At 32.1% G+C, this 23,421-nt stretch overlaps 1 protein-coding gene across 1 annotated transcript; it reads right to left on the bottom strand.

Moving 5' to 3' along the window:
* Positions 1-3: 3 nt before the first annotated feature.
* Positions 4-21,954, bottom strand: LOC126909035 (pituitary homeobox homolog Ptx1-like; the record flags this gene model as incomplete). The annotated part of the gene is made up of 5 exons (XM_050691392.1): positions 21,346-21,954; positions 18,039-18,383; positions 10,644-10,754; positions 10,273-10,532; positions 4-138 (listed from the first exon to the last, which is right to left on the bottom strand). Coding segments are annotated over exons 2-5 (780 nt in total), but the record flags the coding sequence as incomplete, so codon positions are not given.
* Between the last annotated feature and the right edge of the window lie 1,467 nt (positions 21,955-23,421).

Genomic DNA, 23,421 nt, shown 5'->3' with positions numbered 1-23,421 from the left:
CGTATCAGTAAATGGCTGCATGAGGCCGTTGAATTGCGTACCGAACCCGTTTTTAAAATCAACAGCTGCAGCTGCTGCAGCATTCATTGCATTTCTTTCTCGTTTTCTCCATTTAGCTCTTCGATTTTTGAACCATACCTAAGTAATATACAAAAAAAATTTGTTAAGNGTTTTCTCCATTTAGCTCTTCGATTTTTGAACCATACCTAAGTAATATACAAAAAAAAATTTGTTAAATTATATAATTGAAAAGTTGATTTATAAACAATATGATAAAAAATCGTTCACTGTACTTGGATTCTTAAGATAATATGAATACAAAAAAAAAACAAACCAAAAAATAATGGGATAACTTGATTGTTTTAATAAAAAAACAAATGATTTTTGCTTTGCTAGACAATAAATTTTATCCGCGTATAAAGACTCAAAATTACTTAATATTATCTGAAGTATCTCGACAATAAAATGTGGAAAAATATTTTACTCGACTACTCCTTGCGGCAGCAAAACGGAGGTTTTACGTTGTATTATTATACGTTATAAATGGAAGGGGACAATTCTTGTGCCGTATCATTAATCTTAGGGGCTGATGGGCTGGCCATAACGTGAATGCCACCACTATCACCATTGCCACTGTGGTGAGAGGAGAACCGCAGACACCGCCGCCGGTAAATAATGAGCTAGGAGGGTACCCTGTGTTGTCAGCATCAATCAGAAAGCTCGTTAATCTTCATTACCCAACCGGGTCAACCCGTAAATTCAGGGGAGGAAACACAGGATAAGGCAAAAGCAAAAGGACCGCGGTACGCTAAGCACATAAGCTCCGCCCATAAGTAGCTCACATATATAGTAAAGCAAGTCACGTCAATGTGGTCAACATCGAAGTTGTGTCAAGTAGATCTTACAAGGTTACCAAAAGTTTAAAATAATAATTCAGTAAGTTCAATTGTACTTAATGAATTATGAAAATTATGACACTAATGTCATGATTTCCTAACTTTTAAATTGTATTTACTATTAATAAAAACGCCAACCGGCTTTCTAAACAAATGAATTTATTATTTATTTATTATTGATACTTTATTATTGTCAAAAAAATTTTAAATACGCATCACAAAATTTAGTTTGGTTATTAATCGAAAGTTAAAAAAATTCAAATCATATTATTATATAAAATATTGTATTGACAAAATATAATCGAGAAAAACCTAAGAATATTATTCAATCTTAATTATATAGTAACCAGATGTTGTGCTTGTTCTTTGAGATTTTTATTTTAGTAAAATCAAATTATTAAAACAAAACTAAATACATAATATGTTAGCAAAAAACAAAAAAGTAAATCCAACAAAACGCCATGATTTATTTCTTAGGGTGCAACACAATTTGATTGAGTTTTTATTTACTTCAGAGGTTATAAAAAATACTAGAATTGTTAGTTTTTACTTTAATTTGTCGCAGCTAAGATAAGCATACATATAATTGTGTTCGTTGAGAAAAATTGAATGAATAATTTTAATCCTAAATCTTTTAAAACACTTAATAATTCTGCTAAAGTTTCGTTATTTTTCTTCCATAAACAATCTTGATAGTTGTTTTTGGGCGTTGAACCAATCGGTTTCTCGGTGTAATTGAAACATTATTCAACTACTTCAAGCCAAAGAAATAATATCAAAATCGAGATAAAATGACCATCATTCAATAATTGAATATATAATATTATTTCGCATATGATAATAAAATCGGAAATTAATTTTAATTCACGCGCATGCAAAAAATTAAATAAATAACACGACTCCGATGACGCGAAACATTTACCCGGTTAACGGTGCAGTTTTTTCACGACCAATTTTTCATTCTCTGCGGATTAACAGATATTGGTTGCCATTAATAACAAACTACCACTGTGAACCTAACAGCGGGTTCACAGTTGAAACGCAAAATAATATTATAATACGTACTCTCGCAGACTCAAACGGTACTTTATCACGTGTAATGCGTTAATTTAAACAGATTTAACGTATTAACTTTGTACACACGGACAATATATTGTTATTGCGCGACGGCAATACAATAGTAATAACTGCATTAATAATATATATACACAAACACAGTATAATAATATGTACTAAGGGGGTTAAACGGCGGCACGTGTGGTTAAAAATAAAATATCGAAAAACACCCCGACACCGTTTTAAATCTCGTCGGGTCATAAATTGATTCTTTTTTGCCAAAACCTATGGAAAGGGAGAGGAGTCACACCCCGTTCGATGGGCGCGTGGTGCCGTAACAGTACACACAAATAAACGAGTGGCCGCGTTCAGATCGATCAACAAAACGGCTATGCCTTTGCGGTCATATTGGCCGTAATCCAGACCACACAACGCAAAGGACACTTGATGATAAAAATACAAAAAACTATACGGATTTTTTTTGGGGGGGGGGAGGTAATTTTCCTTGTACTCGGGATTAAGTTATGTATGAGAAATACTGTTTTCCAGTTTTGCAATGCAATTCAAGCCAATAGTGTTTGTCAAGACAAGGTCAACTAGCCTGCAGCATAATATTAAATTATCGAAATGTGAACATTTAATGAAACGTTTGAAACTTTGTTGTATTTGCGATTACTTCAACCGAAATTTAATTGAATGACATATGCCGTTCGGTAGATTTTCAATTAATCACTTTGTAATTCCCCTAAATTGTTTGTCGAAACTAATTGCCTGCAAAATTTACTCGATAACTGTGCACAACAAAATTGAACGACGAATAAATTTCGTTTGCTTTCTTTGGATGCAAGTTATAATTATGGTTTGAATTGCACTGGGAAAAAACAGGTCGTCTAATTATGAGGTTTTTTATCACCATAAAGTTATGCGTTTAACTGTCTCTGTGTTGTGGCCAGCTTGAGAACGTCCCTCCCTTTTGTTTGCACACCGACTTATAATGGAATTCTACTCATGATTTCCCATACAGTCGTTATTGGGGGAATGTAATTGCATTTCGATAGGTCGAGATTCGTCTTGTATTTGGTTAACAATTGTTGTTGAAGAACGACGTGGTGGATTACTGGGCATGAGTAGGTATCGTAGAACTGATATAACCATAACAATAATAATAATAATTGTGCAAATGTGAATATCTGCGGCCGCGCTGCAATGAAACAACCGTAACCCGACTTGAAGCAGGTGGAGAATGAAGATTGGCATAACGAGGGGAAGACGTGCAATAGGTTGTTTTATTGTGTTTCTAGGTGTAGGGAGGAGGACTTAAGCGGATGATCCCGACCGTGCGGACGTCGAACGAGGCAATATGAAGGAATAGCGTCGGCGCTCGGGTGAATACCAATAAAACTGAGCTCCCCGCTGGGACGTAGTGGGAATAAGTGTAAGATGCAGAATTCTATGCGATATGAGGAACAGGGGTCAAAAGACGACCGGCGGCAATGGTGGGCCAGACTTAATTGAACTTGTCCACGGCCATAAACCAAGTCATTCGTCAAAACCGACTTGCACACAAACCCTCCCCGTGCCACGCGACTTGCGACGCTCGTTGCCCATACAATACAAACATGTATCCTAATCCGCTGCGGGCCCCCTTTGTAACACTATATTTGGCCTGTAATCCCGTTTGTGCGCTTTGATTATATTACATGCCTGGTCGTCTCCCAATATGCCTCACTTCCCGTTATGTTTGCTTCATCACTGCGCGGTTTCTGTCCAGTGCAAGTACACACAGCTCCAAGCACTTCCATACATTTATAAAGTTGCAGCGTTGACTGTTTCAAGAAAATGTCGTTCGTTTCCGGACAAGAGAAATCGAATTGTTATTGTGTAGAAAAATCGTCGCGAGACAGTTCAAACAGTGCGAAAACTGATAGATATTAGTATTTGAATATACCGACAACATTTCTAACCACCAGACTCACCTAATTGAAAACGAAATACGTTAAATATTTTACACTTACATTTCATATCAAACTCGAGTTGCTCTTATTGCGATTCACACATTACACTGTCTGCTGAGTCAAATAGAAGATTATCAAATGCAACTTAACAGTATTTAAAATCACAGCCAAGTGTGTCTATATTAAATAGTTTAAACTAATGTGGTATTGTGTACTACACGCAGCAAGTATGATCCTACTGCTTTATATACTAATTCCCAGCTACTTTAAGGATAATGCTCGTAAGCCGATATGATTTATGTCTCAAACTCTTTTTATTTTTCACTGTAATTCCATAAACTATTTACTGTTAAAAAGGTCAGTTTTCGTTGAATCTCAAAAACTCATTTGTTTTCATCGAAACCTGTTTACATGTTTCAACAATATTTGCAAGCTAAAACCTTTGCATATCTAAGAAATTCAATATATATATATAATGTTCATAGAAGTTTTTAATACATAATTATTTTATAATTTATCTTAATTGACCATAGTATATCTTACTATCCGCGTCCTACATAAATGCTTCAATGCGCGTTATAAGTGTTTAATACATCAAGTATTTATTTGCTTTTTATTGATAAATTTGTTTACGTATTATATATTTTGTAATAACTTCGGCTTAGCTTGCATGTCAATTGATAATTTATTTAAGTTAATTGCAAAACTGACATCTTAATCCTAAATCATTTTGTTGTACCCGAAATGGCAATAACACAACGGCCAACCCTTCGGGGATTAAATATGTAATTCGATTTTATATTTTGGGGGCGACGGAGTTTATTCGAGGAGAGTAAAACCAACAAGTGATTAGCCCAGTAAAAAATTTAACCAACGCGTTAGTAGAGACACGAATTTTCCTCACATCATACGTATTACGGTCTAAGAAATGATGACCACAATCTATTTAAAACTTTGAGCTCTTTGCGTACAAATTTGAAGTAAATCTCATTTTAAACATTGGCTTTTCTATGTGCTTAGTGAACGACGATAGAAAGTATAAATTAAACTCTTCGCAGCACTACAGTAGTCCGGTGACATAGAATGGCATATTAGTTTTACAGTGGGTTATATTTGCGAATTCTCCTGTGACATTTTACGGGTTCGTTTGCATTATTTATTTATAATTTCCATTTGAAAGGACGACGTGCGTCGGTTTTGCTTTTCAAATAAAAAAAAAAAACGCGAATAAAATGGCGGTTGGGTTATAAATCACGTCGAGTAAAGGTGGTCTGTTTTTACCGTCTCATAAATCTTGCACTTCTCCCCGCGTCCTTCGTATTATTCATTTTTTTCTTAGTTTTTTATTTTTACTAAACCACTTGGAAAATTGTCTTTTTACTTTCCTTGTTTTTTTTTTTCGACATTCTACACTCGATACACAAAAGAGATGTATAAAAAAAAAAAATCCTCTACCCGTCAATTATTAAAATAAACAAAATATATAGTACGAGTGATCGATTATACAAAATAAATACGCTTTACTTAACATTTTTTTATGCCATTCACAGTTTCCTTTGAAATTCACAAAACGTTTTACAGCTTATCAAGTGTAAAATATATTACAGCGCTGCCACCAATATAAACAAGATAAGTACATACTGTAACATAGTTGGTGCCCGTACATTACGTTATATTACTTGTGTGTTTGTATAGATATACAAGAGAATATCATGTCGACGACGAGTAGTTATGTGTCGGGTTTGTAGTATTTACCATGTTGTAAAACACGACACTAGAAAAAGCATTTCTGTATGTTTCTTTGTACTATTTGTCATCCTATCTGCTCTCTTATTTGTCTGATAACAAAAAATTGTGTACGACTACAAAAGTTGCCGTTTGTTGACTTACGCGTTAAAAACGACCTAATGATTACAATGTTTATTGTTGAAGGTTTAGTTTTTTTCGAAAATTTGGTCGAAAAATATTCAATATTTGTGTTTAACACACATGTACAAAGTAAAAGAATTACACGTATTTTTCTAGTATTTTTATAACTCTGGCAGTACACACAAATAGGTCTTATATCTCACCGAGCAATTTTAAAACTGTTTCGAGTATTGTTTAATCAACTGCTCGATAAACGTAAAATTACTCTCAACAGAAACTTTATTTAACCATGTTAATTATATCCTTTTTTTATGCCTATTACAGTGATATTTTTCAAGTAAATAAAATTTATTATTCATTGTGAATAAAATCAGTATTCTGTAAATAAAATTTTAATTTCAGCAATATCGTTGGTGGGATATGTCAGATGCGTTAAACGCCGTTGAAAAGCCATACTTAAACGACTTGCTGTAAACAGTTATATTTACACTTTTTATATAAAAACACTCGGGTTATGTGGTTTTAAATTACGTAGGCCGTATAAAACAATAATCTCTCTGTTAAAACCTCATCCGAAGACCATGGCATACAGTACATCAACCACCATAGACATCTAGGGGAAACAAAATGGTGGATAGAAGTTACCGTCTGTCATCCCGTTTATTAGATTTCTATTGTAGTACACAGGTATGAAAAACATTGAGCGTTTCACAATGCTATCAAAAACAAAGAGCTTAAGTAATCATATGAATGTGTTTAGATGAGCTTATCACTTTGCGCGACCTTTTTTGTCATCAATATTTTTTAACTTCTAGTTAAAATCCTCGTATATTTCCTACGTGTTATCCTAGATCAGTTATAATAGGACATTTGTCTAAACTTTAAAAAAAATGTTTTAGACATATGTCCTTTGAGACGATTCATATAAGTCGTTGAGTAATTTAAATGGTATTAATCGTGTATAATCTGTAAACATGATTTTCACAATCCAATAAAAATGTTGCATTCGTCATATTTTATTCAAGTTTTTATTGTAATAGTCGATAAAAAAAAAAGTATTGAAAAATACAAGTTAAAGTATATGTGTGTGTGTATTAGGGTGGTCCTTATTTTTCGAATTTCGAAATTTCTTTCGGGACACCCCTCCATTTTTTTCTTTAGTATAAAAAAATTATATTCTGAAAATTTAAAATCATTTGGAAAAATTTAAATCGAGGCGCACAGCATTTTAAGGTTTTGACTTCGAATTTTCAAAGAATATTCTATAAAACGATATAAAAAACTTATATTAGAGATTTTCAAGTAATTTTTTCAATAAAAGTCAAGATACAAAAAAAAAAAAGAATTGACCTTATTATAACTTAAAGTTATTAAAAAAAAAAAAAAAAATTATGTGAAATTTCAAACTTAAATGATTTTCTAAAAATGGTGCTTTTTTTGAGAAAATTGGCGTTTTTGAGCTCACCTAAACCATTAAGAAGTTATTATTTTGTAGTGATTTTCAAATGTGGTATTGTATAGTATATAATCTATGTTTCAACTAAATTTCAAATATTTAAAACAATTTTCTTGGGATTTAGAGGCCTACAAAGTTAGAAATTTTATAAAAAGACACGTATTCTAGGTGCATTATCTCTGTTGGGGGGCCTAATTTCAAAAATTTTTTTTTTTAGTTTTTTAGTTATATATCTGCTTAATAAACCATAAAAATTTGAAGTTTGAGAAAAAAGTTTAACATGTAAAATTTAGCATTAGAAAATCAGTAAAAATCCATTAAAAATCATGTAATTTAGTGATAGTTTTTTGTTGTTTTCAAACCATGTTTTTGTAATTTTTTTTATATTACTGTGTATGTAATATATTACATNAATTTGAAGTAAATCTCATTTTAAACATTGGCTTTTCTATGTGCTTAGTGAACGACGATAGAAAGTATAAATTAAACTCTTCGCAGCACTACAGTAGTCCGGTGACATAGAATGGCATATTAGTTTTACAGTGGGTTATATTTGCGAATTCTCCTGTGACATTTTACGGGTTCGTTTGCATTATTTATTTATAATTTCCATTTGAAAGGACGACGTGCGTCGGTTTTGCTTTTCAAATAAAAAAAAAAAACGCGAATAAAATGGCGGTTGGGTTATAAATCACGTCGAGTAAAGGTGGTCTGTTTTTACCGTCTCATAAATCTTGCACTTCTCCCCGCGTCCTTCGTATTATTCATTTTTTTCTTAGTTTTTTATTTTTACTAAACCACTTGGAAAATTGTCTTTTTACTTTCCTTGTTTTTTTTTTTCGACATTCTACACTCGATACACAAAAGAGATGTATAAAAAAAAAAAATCCTCTACCCGTCAATTATTAAAATAAACAAAATATATAGTACGAGTGATCGATTATACAAAATAAATACGCTTTACTTAACATTTTTTTATGCCATTCACAGTTTCCTTTGAAATTCACAAAACGTTTTACAGCTTATCAAGTGTAAAATATATTACAGCGCTGCCACCAATATAAACAAGATAAGTACATACTGTAACATAGTTGGTGCCCGTACATTACGTTATATTACTTGTGTGTTTGTATAGATATACAAGAGAATATCATGTCGACGACGAGTAGTTATGTGTCGGGTTTGTAGTATTTACCATGTTGTAAAACACGACACTAGAAAAAGCATTTCTGTATGTTTCTTTGTACTATTTGTCATCCTATCTGCTCTCTTATTTGTCTGATAACAAAAAATTGTGTACGACTACAAAAGTTGCCGTTTGTTGACTTACGCGTTAAAAACGACCTAATGATTACAATGTTTATTGTTGAAGGTTTAGTTTTTTTCGAAAATTTGGTCGAAAAATATTCAATATTTGTGTTTAACACACATGTACAAAGTAAAAGAATTACACGTATTTTTCTAGTATTTTTATAACTCTGGCAGTACACACAAATAGGTCTTATATCTCACCGAACAATTTTAAAACTGTTTCGAGTATTGTTTAATCAACGGCTCGATAAACGTAAAATTACTCTCAACAGAAACTTTATTTAACGATGTTAATTATATCCTTTTTTTTTTTTGCCTATTATATTGATATTTTTCAAGTAAATAAGATTTATTATTCATTGTGATTAAAATGAGTATTCTGTAAATAAAATTTTAATTTCAGCAATACCGTTGGTAGGATATGTCAGACGCGTTAAACGCCGTTGAAAAGTCATACTTAAGCGACTTGCTGTAAACAGTTATATTTACACTTTTTATATAAAAACACTCGAATAGGGTTATGTGGTTTTAAATTACGTAGGCCGTATAAAACAATAATCTCTCTGTTAAAACCTCATCCGAAGACCATGGCATACAGTACATCAACCACCATAGACATCCAGGGAAAACAAAATGGTGGATAGAAGTTACCGTCTGTCAACCCGCTTATTAGATTTCTATTGTAGCACACGGGTATGAAAAACATTGAGCGTTTCACAATGCTGCCAAAAACAAAGAGCTTAAGTAATCATATGAATGTGTTTAGATGAGCTTATCACATTGCGCGACCTTTTTTGTCATCGATATTTTTTAACTTCTAGTTTTTACGTTAATAATCCTCGTATATTTCCTACGTGTTATCCTAGCTCAGTTATAATAGGACATTTGTCCAAACATTTAAAAAAAATGTTTTAGACATATGTCTTTTGAGACGATTCATATGAGTCGTTGAGTAATTTAAATGGTATTAATCGTGTATAACCTATAAACATCATTTTCACTATCCAATAAAAATGTTGCATTCATCATATTTTATTTAAGTTTTTATTGTAATAGTCGATAAAAAAAAAAAGTATTGAAAAATACAAGTTAAAGTATATATATTATAAATGTGTGTGTGTGTATGTATATAATCGACAAGTCGATTTAAATAGTAATTTGTAACACTAATAATGAATGATTAGATATACATAATGTTATAGCACTAGAACAGTTCAAATGAAATGGGTAAGAAAATTGGATAAAATAGGGAGCCAAAAGAGGGGACATTCGATTAACATTTACACAATCAAAATGTTTGTGGAGGGCGTGGAGGTTAAAACTATAGAATTCAAAGTAGCGAATGAAAACCTGACAATGTTCAGATACGGCAGAATTAACCATGTAGTGTACATCAGTATTAAAATAAACCGTAAAGGATTATCCCTACATCAATCCCTAACCCATCAGTGCGGACGACTTTATGCGCGCATGTGTTTTTTTTTTTTTGCCAATCGGTTAGTCATTTTATTTGCCGCTTGCCCTTACCTCGCATCAAACTGATGCTAAAGGGACAATCCCGGGGATTGTTTGGGATTCAAAAACGTTGACGCACTGAGCCCTGTGCAAATCCAATAACCAGTAGTTGGATAATAAAAATAATCATTTGCGTTGATGTTTAAAAGACTAGAGTATAAGATAGACATATATTATGCAATAGAATCGGATCACATAGTAATGATGTACTTACCCGGACTCTGGCTTCCGTAAGATTCGTCCACATGGCTATCTCTTCCCTGGTACTCATATCAGGATACCGATTCCTAGTAAATGTAGCTTCTAATTCTTGAAGTTGTTGCGAAGTAAAGTGCGTCCTTTGCCTTCTCTGTCTTTTGTTGTTCTTGTTGTTTTTGATATTGGAGTCTTTGACGTCATCAGTGACCACTCCTACACCTTGATCGATGCCTTCTGTTTTGATGCCGGTGGCACCTATCGCATCCGGTCGACCTACTAAATCAATTACACAAAACGTTTACTAGGCTGTTATCAAAACATTAACATCAAAGCCGACAATAATCATGTAAAAATTAACATCACACAGAAACAAAACTTAATATTTACCTTTCCTATCACGATTTCTACTCCTGGATGATCCGAAATTCAGCTGCGACGAATGGTCAGTAGTAAGACCATGGTGATTGTTATCTCTAAAGTCTCCTGTCTCTGCCCAAACTAGAATCATAATAACATATATATATATATATGAATTAAATTTATTCGGATAACACTTTTGAAATAATAATTTGCCAATAAAAAACCTGTGCCTTCGCCATTCAGCAAGACGTTGTAGATACTGCCCTCGAAAAATATTCATTTACAACAGTAAGTTATTTGACAGGTCTTTTACTCGCGCCAATAAAACGCATGTTATGATATCATTAACAAGAACACGTCACGCGTCAGACAAAAAAATACATTAATTAAACACAATTTTTATTGCTCGCTATTATTTTTTGCTATTATAATTTGGTTAGTGTCAACGGCAAACTGAAATCAACAGTTACGCGTATCCAAATGAATGGAAGTGACGTTACAATGTGTATAGGACGCCAGCGTAACATTTATTCGCAATTTCAATTTCGTAGTCGTAGAGCCAAATGCATAACGACTGAATTGTGATAAACACCCGTAGGGCAACCAAAACAAGTTAGACTAGAAGTCACGTCCCGAGTATCAGCGGGTTTGCCAAAACGTGTGCCCAGTTATTTTCGTAGCCGCGTAAATTACATGAAATCGCGTCCCGTCCCTTCTGTTTCTTCATCGCCACGTCTTTCTCGCATCTTCATCGTCCGGGCCACATCGGCTGTACGTATGCGTTTATGATATGATTTGTGACAAACAGTACAGGGAACGTCCTCTCGCCGGAGTCGTCGCTTCCTAGAGTGATTTATCGGGTTACAAACCGTGTACAGCTGTTTTAACACATAAATCGGGCAGCTATTAACGGTGTTCCGTCTCGTTTTCTTCAAACTACCCCCGAAACGATAAAATACCGATGACAAGTCTATACTACACGAACCCGCGCGCGCCTATAATATGTTGTACATCTATTATAAAGGTAAACGTTGGTTTCGGGAATACCCAACCGTTGCCACCGACGAAGATCGAGTGTGACGGGTCTCGAGGTCCGCTTACAGGAAGCTGTCTACCGAGAGAGCTCAATATATATTCGTATGCAGCGGTCGGGACGGGCAGGGTAAAAACGTGACCAAATCTCAGAAGTGAACGGTAGTAACGCTAACGTCGTCGCCATTCGTGTAAAGCGAACACACGTGGTCGATACACGTTAGTAATTTGTCCATGTTTTACACAGTCATTACGTCTCGTAAATCAAACAGCTAGTAAAACGGTTGTTTTGTTAAGTTTCATAAGCAATACGATCATATGACATTACAAAAAGTAAATTACAATCGATTGCACGTATCAGTTGACTAAGACGTAATTCGTCTTTTACTGGCAGTAATTTTTTCTTTTGTTTTTTTTTTAACAATTGCTATCTGCGTTTATAAATACGTTCAATGGTTGAACATTTATTTTAAAAACTAATGTATAATAAAAATTGATTACTCGTGGCTAATATGATTTAAAACTAACACGTGTATTTAAAATATTAATTAAAAAACAAAAAAAAAATACTTGTCGATACTAATATTTAACTGAAAAGCTACGAAAATTAGTAAAAAGATCGTGTGTTCGGGAACAATGTTACCATTATGATGGGCGCAAAAACACATACTCTACGCGATTTTTCAGTAATTCCTATGGTTGTCGAGTAAGGTATTTTATAGTTTTGAATTAATATTTTAAATATATGTTTAATCTCAAACAATCTATTAATTGATCCCTACGTCATGAATAGTAAAACTAATATTTGTCTGTGTTATCCGCAGAAAAAATTCCATTTAGAAATCAAATAGTCGTGTTTAAACATCCGTATAAGCTTTTTGGAGGGATTTTCTCGGAACCCGACAGGTCATTACACAAAAAAAATCGAACTAAGGCCAGTCAAACAGAAACGAACAAACCCATAAACTTTCGGGACAAATCGATGAGTTATGGATTTTGTACGAAATCGGACCACAGTAGTAGTTTTCGGTTACCGTGAAAACCGATTATTTGGAAAATCGTATTGGACATATTTACACGAGTGACCGCACCGAAAATTCGACGCGGGTTCTATGTAATTACATTATTAAGAAGTGACATTACACACAACGGGACGTGTGTCGATTGTGTATGCGTGGCGCGTGTCCGCACACTAATAAGGCTGTGGCGTGATGCGTATGCGGTGACCGTACAGGAAATAGGGGACGATCTCGTTTAAATGTAAATAAGAGGGATGACGGTAGATCGGTTTCCGGTGGGCTCAAATGATCCGCGGCGGAATATGCACCGACCAGCTGCACCTCCCGGGCCGCGGTCATCCGACTTGTGGCCACCGTCGTCAAATCATATCGATTTAATACAACTGCTTTGCCCGGTGATTAATTAGTGTCATTTCGACGACAGTTCTCACGCCGTGTCATACGATAGTGACTCGGTAATACGATTCGATTTTGGTTTTTTTGGAACGCACCGATTTTTAAGTCGGTACCTGTTTCACATAATGAATAATACGTTTATTATTGAGTAGGTCAAATGGCTGGCTAGTAGTCGCCATTAATACGAATTCGATAAATTATCTTCTAATGTCGTCATTTGGCAATGGTTACACACGAATTTATGACTACGATAAAATAATGTTAGTTGATATAACTAACATTTTTTCTGTATGAATATTTATAACTCAATGCATATAAACGTGCGAGTGTCATCGCGATACAATTTTTAATAAAAGTAATTATTTTGGTTTTCAAAGCACAACTTTCGAGTATTTAAAAATATGAGTGTTGTATCGCAGCACTGTGCGCATTGATTTTATTCTTTGTCGGCTATCCAAATAATTTATATTTTTGTCGTTATTGAAATATTATTGCTTCAATTTTTCCCATAAAAATATCGAAACAAAACTTTTTCATTACACGACCAATTGTTTTTTTAAGTAGTTATAGTCATATTATTTTTCAGTATTCGTTTTCTTGTAACGTGTAAGTTTATATAGCTGCAGTACCACTCTGTAGTGCTACGTTAGAATAAATTATTTGCCATTTGTTTGATTTATTGCACACAATCAACTACTCGAGTCTCGCCGTGTTTATCTTTTTCCAGTTCCTTCAAAAGATATCGTTCGCTCTAGATCAATATGTTCACTAGACTCGACGTCGGAATAAATTATTTTTGTTATCTGACTCATATTTTACACAACTCGAGTATATAAAACAAGTCAATAAATTTAATAATAGGAATGATGAACCCATTCGCTACAAACCTTTGTCCCGTGGAACAAAAAAAAAAAATTATAACAATTACGACATGTACTGTGTCTCGAAAACCTATTTCACGCCTCATATGTGTAATGTTGAATAAAAAACGGCACGAGTGTACCGCGAAATCGGTAACAATAGGCGGTTTTAACACGGGCAGACCTCGCGTTGACTGCACACGGACACTATCACCGCCTGAATTCGGTCCATATGCGATTTTGTATACACTGCGGGTCCGCACATGTATTTAAAGGGTGGAAATGCAAATATACAAGTAGACACTTGCTGCTTACATAAATTATTGGATGCTCCTCGCTCAAAAGGGTTGTATCTTAAGGGAATAATTATAAGGTTGACCGCACAGCTATTATTCGGGAAAAGGGGTAATTTGTTTTTCAAAATTACTGTGCACGTCGTACCAAACATAAGCGTCCCACAAACCCCTGGGGATACTCTGTGCCAGCCCGCCAGGACAGTGTATAATATGTGACTGTTCGTTTAGTGCACGACATGGGAGTAGTGGCGGGGAATTCCAACTTCGCCTCCTCTCCTCGTAAATATAATGCTTTCCGAGGGATTTCGACGGGAAAAAAGAAATTATTTTGCAAACGGTGACCTTAACCCCCTTCGAGTAGGTTATTAATTTATGTTTATATAGCTATAGATAGTAAAACCACAAAATAAAACACTCCAAGTGCGTTGTATCTATTTTTTTTTTTTTGTATTATTTTATAACTTGAAGAATATTTCATCCGAAACGTCAGACAAAACAAAGTCATCACGAGGGAGAGACTGTATGAGTTATGTAATTGTATTTTTTTACTCGGTACATCCGCTAAGCCACAAGGTTTAGTTAACACGTGTAAAGGATATATATATATCGACTCTCATATACTTTCCACGTTTCTTTTTTGTACGTTTGTCGTTCGATGAATAAAATAAACATTAGTAAAAGCACTTAACAGCGTACCCGAATTATCGCGAATTTTACGGTGGTTCATAAAGTCAAAATAATAACGTTAACAATTAGTAAATGCTTTTATAGATAAATAATGTAATTTGCTGTAATATTTATGTGATCTGGACTAATTTATTAAGTTAATATAATTTCATTGTTGGGCAATAAAATTGAGAAATAAATTAAGTCCACTGGAAACATTAATTAGTTATTTTTGTATGTTATAATAAAATTTGAATACACTCTGTCGGGTATATAAGGCAAATTAAGTTTTACATCCCATTTTCAAAAAAAATTCGCACGTGTTTAAAGAAAGATGAAATATTAATATATAGCTGATAAGTAAATAAAAATTAATAGGAAACCATCCCTCTTTTATTTTATGCCCTCGCGATCATGCAATTCGACGAGGCATGTTATCTTAGGACATCAGCAATCATCTTCAATTCAACATTATTTAATATACACTTTTAAATAAACCCTTTTGAAAGTAACACCAACAATTTTATGCTTTAACGGTATACAGTTTTGAAAAAAAAAACTATGAAAACATAATCGGAATAAAAACAAACATTATAACACCGGAAATGGGTGTGTTTGAATGGAAAAACAGGAAATTTTAGTGTAAACCGACTCAATGTATAAAACAGGCAGGTATAGAGAAACAAAACTGTTTAGTCTCTTCTAAACTGTGTAACGACCACAATCTAGAAAACCGGCGTCCCGTCGATCGTCAAACAAATTTTAATTACCGGCAAAACGACCAATTAGTGAGTACAAAAAATACTTATGATGTTGCTTAAGCTTTAACGCGTTTACTCTGTAGACCCTTTAGACGGCAAAGTAAAAAACAAATTCAACAGTAAATTGTAAACAACGTTACAAAATTTGTAGTTATCAAAAGCAAACACATTGTCAACGACAACTGTGAGCGTTGGGGTCGCACAGGTTAATGTTGCGACGGAAGCACATAATTTCATCGAAGTGTCCGCACGTTGCTTGCAAAAATAACATAAAATAATGTAGTAAAAGGCGCAAAATAACAGAATGCATAATAACAGTATTGTACGCGCGCACATAATTTTTACCGTCCGCACCCTCAGCGTTTTATTTTTAGGGTCTCTCGCGCTGATTTCACGGGGCGCCGATCATGAATGCTGACGAGCTCGTATTATATTACATGGGAATTCGCACTTGTTGTTGCCGCCCTCCGACCCCAACCCGACACCCCCCCACGCGTTTTCGCCGTTTCACAAACAATGATTATGCTAATGGACTTGCCCCGAGTAACAATAACGAACTAAATTATTAACCATTAAACTCCATCACCGTCACATAGCTCACTAACAGTGTTATACGAAGACTATTGTGTCCGCCGAGTTTTTACAAATATATCGACACGTAATTGTCGGTCATAAATATTTGGTAAACAATAAAATGTGTGTTTTTCGAGATCTACAAAAACACCATACTAAATTATACTAATTTAGCACATTTAGCTTAAGATCAATTTATTACCGTTTACCAAGTTTTTAAATAAATAATTGTGTAAATTCATAAGTTATACTATTCTTGCAATCTGAATGGTTGTTACAATTATATTGAATAGTAAACAACGAATATATTTCCACGGTGTGAAGTAAATAATTAACATGTATTTAGTTACTAAATAAACAACATGATTATAATACTATAGTATCATAATTATTAACGTTTATAGTATTTTTATCATGCCCGTATTTAAGGGGTGGAAAAGGAGGGCGAACGCCCCGGAACCCATCTCGAATTTTACTAACCTAGTCATGACCCAGTGACGGAGCTTTTCTAGTTTTTTTTATTTTGTTCGTCACTTTTTTTATGGTAGCGATATTTTTCATTAGGAAGACCTTTTTGAAGTACTACCTCGGAGCCCATTCAGTTCTTAATCCGAATTTTATCAAAAAAAATATTCCATAAGAATTCCAACTCACTTTGATCATATTTTTATGACTGTGTTAGCTCTCTGTTTTTACATAGTATAAATTATTATAAATAATTTATTTGATTTTTTAGAGTTGAATTATAGAAAGAAAAAGCGAATAATGTATATGCGATTTAAAAAATCTCAAGCTATTGCTAAAAAAAAAGTGATGGATAGATTTATTTTACATGAAACTATTTCCTTCAATATTTTAACACAGTAACTTAAATCGATCAATAATTAAATATATTTATTTACATCTATTAAAATTTACTTGAGAGATAGGAAGCAAATTAATTTTATTAAGAAAGTCTAGAGAATGTCTATTAAACCTCTAGATTATAATATCACATAAATTGTTCTAATCATATAAATATATTAAATAACTACATTTTTTTTGACAATTTTATTTTATCAGTTTTTCAATTTTTCAACTAAAAATTATGATGGCTAAACAAAATAAAATTGAAAAATAAGTTATTAATGTATTAACTATAATTTTATTTTTCTATTTAATTAAATTAAAAAAAAAATGTAAAACAATTTTTTTCCTAAGGGTTGGCTTCTATTAAATTATTAGCTTTTTTGTCTTTAACTATAATAAAAAATGTAAATCGCTTTCTCATTATTTATATTTAAAGGTAGAAACTTGTCATAAAGGGATGTAATGTTCTCGTAGAAAAATAACTTTTATCAATTTTCTTCATATTTAAAGAAGAATTTTTCCGAAATTTGAAGTTTTGAGTAAAATTATTTTAATAAATTTATAGAACTTTCAATATGTCAATTTCTTTCCTCAAATTCTATAAAATATTTAATAAATGAAAAATTTAATAATGATGAAAGGTTATTTGACATTTATTTCTCGAGATAAGTAATAGTCATGATAGCTTTTTTTTTATAGTTGTCTATCACTGCAATTTTTTTCGAACACGATTGAAATTTTTCATAAATAACATCAGAAAAGTATATTCTCATTCTCTTATTTCGAAACGCGTCGAAAGTGTTTATTAAAACTTTCAAATATTTTAGTAGATTTGGAAAGCAACAGGATTATGGACGTGTACTGTATTTTAGTTAAAAGTACCCATTTGCATGTTAGTTTTATAAAACATATTTAACTTTGTGATTAAAGGTAATTGATTATATTTTATATTAATTAGTAAATGTCTAACCTCTTTTTAGTTTTTCCAGTGGTTCGTGATGTAGCAGCGTAGGTGGACATGGTACTGCTGCGTGGTGGTGGTGATGGTGTCCATCGTGGTGATGAACATGGTGATGGCTCAGCATACCTTGGTGTAAGCCAGCACTTCCGTCGTGGACTGGATGGTGAAAAGACGCCGGAGATGCATGTTGCAGACCGACATTATGGTGATCAGTACCTGTGGACGACACCAAATCCTGCAAGCACAGGCTTGGGTCAGTCAGGTTTTCTAATCTCTCCATCATTATTGCCGCCGTCTTAGATCTACACGATCATCACTCGGTGTTCAAAACCCAATTATAGTTTGAATGAGAATCTAAAGATAAAATCAAATCAATTAATTATTCGAGAAAGTAACGTTATCATATTTTTATGAAACTGAGAGTATTTATTGTAATATAATTGTCTTGTTGTACATTAGTAATTTAAGCATAAATAAATAATGCGAATTACGACTAGGCAATATTCTCTCGGAGTTTTGAAAACTGTTATCATCAATTATATCATAATCTACACTTTTATCAAAATGTTCGAATTTCATGATTAACTTCGACAGATTTGTTACATNCTCGGAGTTTTGAAAACTGTTATCATCAATTATATCATAATCTACACTTTTATCAAAATGTTCGAATTTCATGATTAACTTCGGAAGATTTGTTACATGTCATCAATAATTAACAAGAGTTAAGTAGCTAAGTGCAATATTGTTCAAAAACTTTTAAAGAGTAGAATATTTCATTTGAAAAAATCTGCAAGTCTCACATAAAATTACATTACTTTGTGCTGTCATAGTATAATCAAATAATAATGATAACATAGGAAACCTATTTCAATTTACGTTGTTAGCAAATACCATTTTATCTATGAAGTATGTACATATCAATAAATACATGACCGCAGTTACACAATTAAATAATCTGAAGAGTTTTAACAATTATTTAACGAAATTAGGCATTTATAAAAATACATATAATTAACATTTATAGATTATTTTCAATAAGTTAATGTAACTTATTCTCTTTAAAATATTCTTAATAACTCAAGGGTATATATATATATATATATTTTATTNTTGACACGGTACCGTGTTTCCCTCAGCCGCACATCACGTTATCAACCTAAATGAAAGTGTATCGGGATCTGAATCATAAGTGCACGGTGGCCTAGTGGTAAGGTTTGTCTATACGACGCCTTGGGTCGCGGGTTCTAATCCCGTACCGTGCCTCTTTTTTTCACATGATTTCCGGTACACTTTCTATAACCGGCCGTCAATCCCCGGCGGCCGTGTTACATGTCATCAATAATTAACAAGGGTTCAGTAGCTCAGTGCAATATTGTTCAAAAACTTTTAAAGAGTAGAATATTTCATTTGAAAAAATCTGCATGTCTCACATAAAATTACATTACCTTGTGCTGTCATAGTATAATCAAATGATAATGATAACATAGGAAATCTATTTCAATTTACGTTGTTAGCAAATACCATTTTATCTATGAAGTGTGTACATATCAATAAATACATGACCGCAGTTACACAATTGAATAATCTGAAGAGTTCTAACAATTATTTAATGAAATTAGGCGTTTATAAAAATACATATAATTAACATTTATAGATTATTTTCAATAAGTTAATGTAACTTATTCTCTTTAAAATGTTCTTAATAACTCAAGGGTATATATATATATTTTATTGCTGTTCAAAATTAATCAAAAATCAAACGCAAAAAAATACTTTGAAGTGTCTTTCGTAAGAGAATGAGTTAACTATTTAAGATCACTATAACAAATATTGTGAGTTAAATATTTTATAATCTAAGACTCTACATTTAATTATTTTTGTATTATACGTTGATGATAATATAAATAAATATTTTAATAAAGAGTATTTTTTTTTATAAAATATGTAATATTATTTTCATTTCATTTTACATTGTTGGATTTAAATAAAAAAATAATATTTTTTAAATCAAGACCAATTAAATTATTATTGAAAATAATGAATAGCTTATGACAATAATAATTATTCTATTTTTGTAGAAATCAAAAACCATAAAGTGGAATGGACCGAATACGTTTATGACTTATCACATGATAAGGCACGCCTTTTATTAATTAGTGAAATTATTATATTTTGGCATTAAGCATTTAAATAATTTTACTACATCAATTTTTCGGCAAGATGTAAAAATTAAAGTTGTCAGTTTAAAAATTGAAAATTTATTGAAAAGTACTCATGCTTGTCTAATTTTATAAAAATACAATTTTCTATTTATCTATATACTATCAAAATATACTAATAATAATTCGGAAATTAAAAATTACAGAAATTACGATATTTTGATAATAAATGTTTAAATTTCAAACAATTTATTCATTCCAAAAAAAATTATTTGACAACTATTTTGATTTTGACCCTGTAATTACCGTAAAATAGTAAATTTTACTGAAATTTATAAAAAAATGTATGTAGATTTAATTGAATTTTAAAATATATATATATATATATTTAAATGTATGTTAACAACAATTGTTTTGATTAAAAAAAAAGATTCCTGTTTTCATTAATTAATTAAAAAAAATAATCTGTATTATTATTATACAATTAAAAAAAGACAAGTATTAAGTCTATTTTGGTCATTTTTTCAACGTATTGGACACGATGAATATTGACTATGGCTTATAATTTTTTGAATCGACAAAGTTAATTTAAGAATATTGACCTATAAAAGCAAAAAAAATAATTCTGTCATAGTCTATTGTAAAAAAGTTGTTTACAAAAACATTATATTTTACTTTTTAAACTAGTTATAATGCCTTAATTTTTTATTAACTTATACTGAATGAAAGAAATGTATGAATCAATAACTTTTGTACAATTTAAATTCAAATATTAATGTTAATTTTAAAACAAGAAGCCCAAAAAAAACTTGTATCCAGTTGGTTCATTATTGTTATTTAGGTTGTCTTAGTAAAAATTTGACTATTATTTTATTATAGTTTTGTTTATATAATTTTCATTTTGATTATGATTTTTTTTCTTAATAAGTTTTCGAATTTTCAAGCTGTTTAATTATCTTTATGCATAAAATTATGACATTTTATTTGTTAAAAAAAAAACACGATCGAATAAAAAAATTTATATTATTTATTTCAAATTAATTTGTAAAAGTAAATAGTAAAACTTTCTTTTTCTAATGTTAAAAGGCTGGAAAATTGTCTATGTTCAAGTGATCCTTTTATATCAAAAATTGGATGTAAAATTAAAACTATACCTTAAAAGTTTCTAAAACGGTAACGAAACAGGTCCTACTAAGACCCTGTTTTGGTGATTCGTTCACTGTTGTTCTCTGTTGTCGTTATTCATTATAATCAAAAACAAAGCAAATAAATGACCATAGAGTGAAACAAAGCGGAACGACGGGCAGATCGAAAAACAAATATATTTAAACAGATAATTTATATTAGCACTATGTATACAGAAAAATCCCCAAAACTCAACGGTGGGCTTATGTAGGATTTCGGTGGATCATTAAACGCCACGGCCCGTCCCGGTCGCACTCGAGCCGAACTAGTCGCGTACTGCGGACGGATCGCACACGAAGCTTGGCCCCAATTAAAGATAAATGACGTTTGTTTTATTATATTGCACTAGCCAGGGCAGCCAGTTGATCATTAAAATTTTACTATTCTCAATAATTTATTAACCGAAATTCGTATATTTTTGTCACTTAACGAGATCCGCTTTGTGTAATTTATTTATTATTATACGCACGCACTGGAGACTATTACGGCACAAGAGCCGGTCGCCGAGTTTTTAAGTTAAGTTAACAAATTGACCTCAGATTAGGTCGACTATCCGCGGTTTGAGCCCCCGGCTTTGAGATATGCGGCAGCCGATTGACGGTACCGGCGTCCATACCGTCTCCGGTTATGGGCGGGATTTCCCTTACACGGTCAGCCCGCTGCGGGCGGCGCCTGCGTTCCTTCATTTGGGCGCTACTGTCGACTGTCTTCCGCTTTGCCCGACTCGTTATTCGTTTTATTTTTACCAACTTCTCTCGATACCCTTTGGGGAACTCCTCCTCACTTTCCACCTTTACATACACACTATGTGAAGTCTCCCGTACACAAATACACACGTAGTATACCCAACCGGGTTCATTTGTTTCACTCACTTTTTCAGCTCGTAACTCACCCTGTCTGCACACGATTTTTCATACTTCAAACTATTATAACACATAATTTTAGATCATTCAGTTTCAATATAAAACTGGAGAGTGCGTTTTTAAAAATGAACTCCAAACAAAAAGAAACTCATGCAAACACATATGCTTTCTGTTTCGAGAAGTGTTAATTTATCATTTTTATAACAGAATAGTTTGAAACATAAGAAAATATAAATTTGCCTGATTAAGTACGTTTTAATTGATGTATTGTGTCATGGAACAATGCGGTCCTTGTGCGTAGGGAATAGGATAGAGAGCAACTTAACGGTAACTAACAAGTTACCTATACATGTTAGTTGTGATAAAAATTATCATCTTAATTAGGCAAAATTTTAAATATTTCTTTTAAATCTTTGAAATATTGTCTTATTAATATTGAAATACAAATGTATATAATGTGCGTAAAATATGTAATATATTAAATATATGTAATATCATATTCGAATCATTAATAATATTTAACTACAATCAAAGTATTTGTAGTTCATAAAATATCCATATACTGATAAAATAATGAAATATAATGATATTATTTTGTGTATGGTCGTAAAATAAACATAATGTACATTTTTTGCTGTTTAAATAATCATTCATTTCAATTATTAATTATTAACGCGTTTATATGATTTAATAAAAAACACATTTCTATTAAGCGACAACATTAGTATAAAATTATTATAAGCAATTAATATATCATATTATAATTACTTATATAAGGTGTCCCACCGTGTAACACTAATTTTAATATTAATTTATATAGACACGTAGTAAAATAGCAGGTACTCTTATATATATAGTTTAAATGTAATTAAAGACCAACTATTTTATACAATTTATATTCTTTATTTTTATTGTACATATTTTTAAGTATATAATCAAAAAAATTAATAGTTTTCTAATATCAAATTTATCTTAGCGAAATTTGTCACCAATCTGATTATAATTACACTTGATGAATCTATAATCAAAGTTTGATTAGAGAACAACTAGAACAGAAAATAATTTGAAATAATATTGGCTCTAATGTCCTAATAGCATTGGGCTTTCCTCGAAAGTTCCAGAGAGTTGTCTTAATACCCATCATTAAAAAAGTAAAATGGGATGCTATTCGGTGTATTAAAA

This window comes from Daktulosphaira vitifoliae, unplaced genomic scaffold, assembly GCF_025091365.1.
Source record: "Daktulosphaira vitifoliae isolate Bord-2020 unplaced genomic scaffold, ASM2509136v1 Scaffold_82, whole genome shotgun sequence".
Classification (NCBI taxonomy): Eukaryota; Metazoa; Arthropoda; class Insecta; order Hemiptera; family Phylloxeridae; genus Daktulosphaira; species Daktulosphaira vitifoliae.
This window is presented reverse-complemented; position numbering and strand designations above follow the sequence as displayed.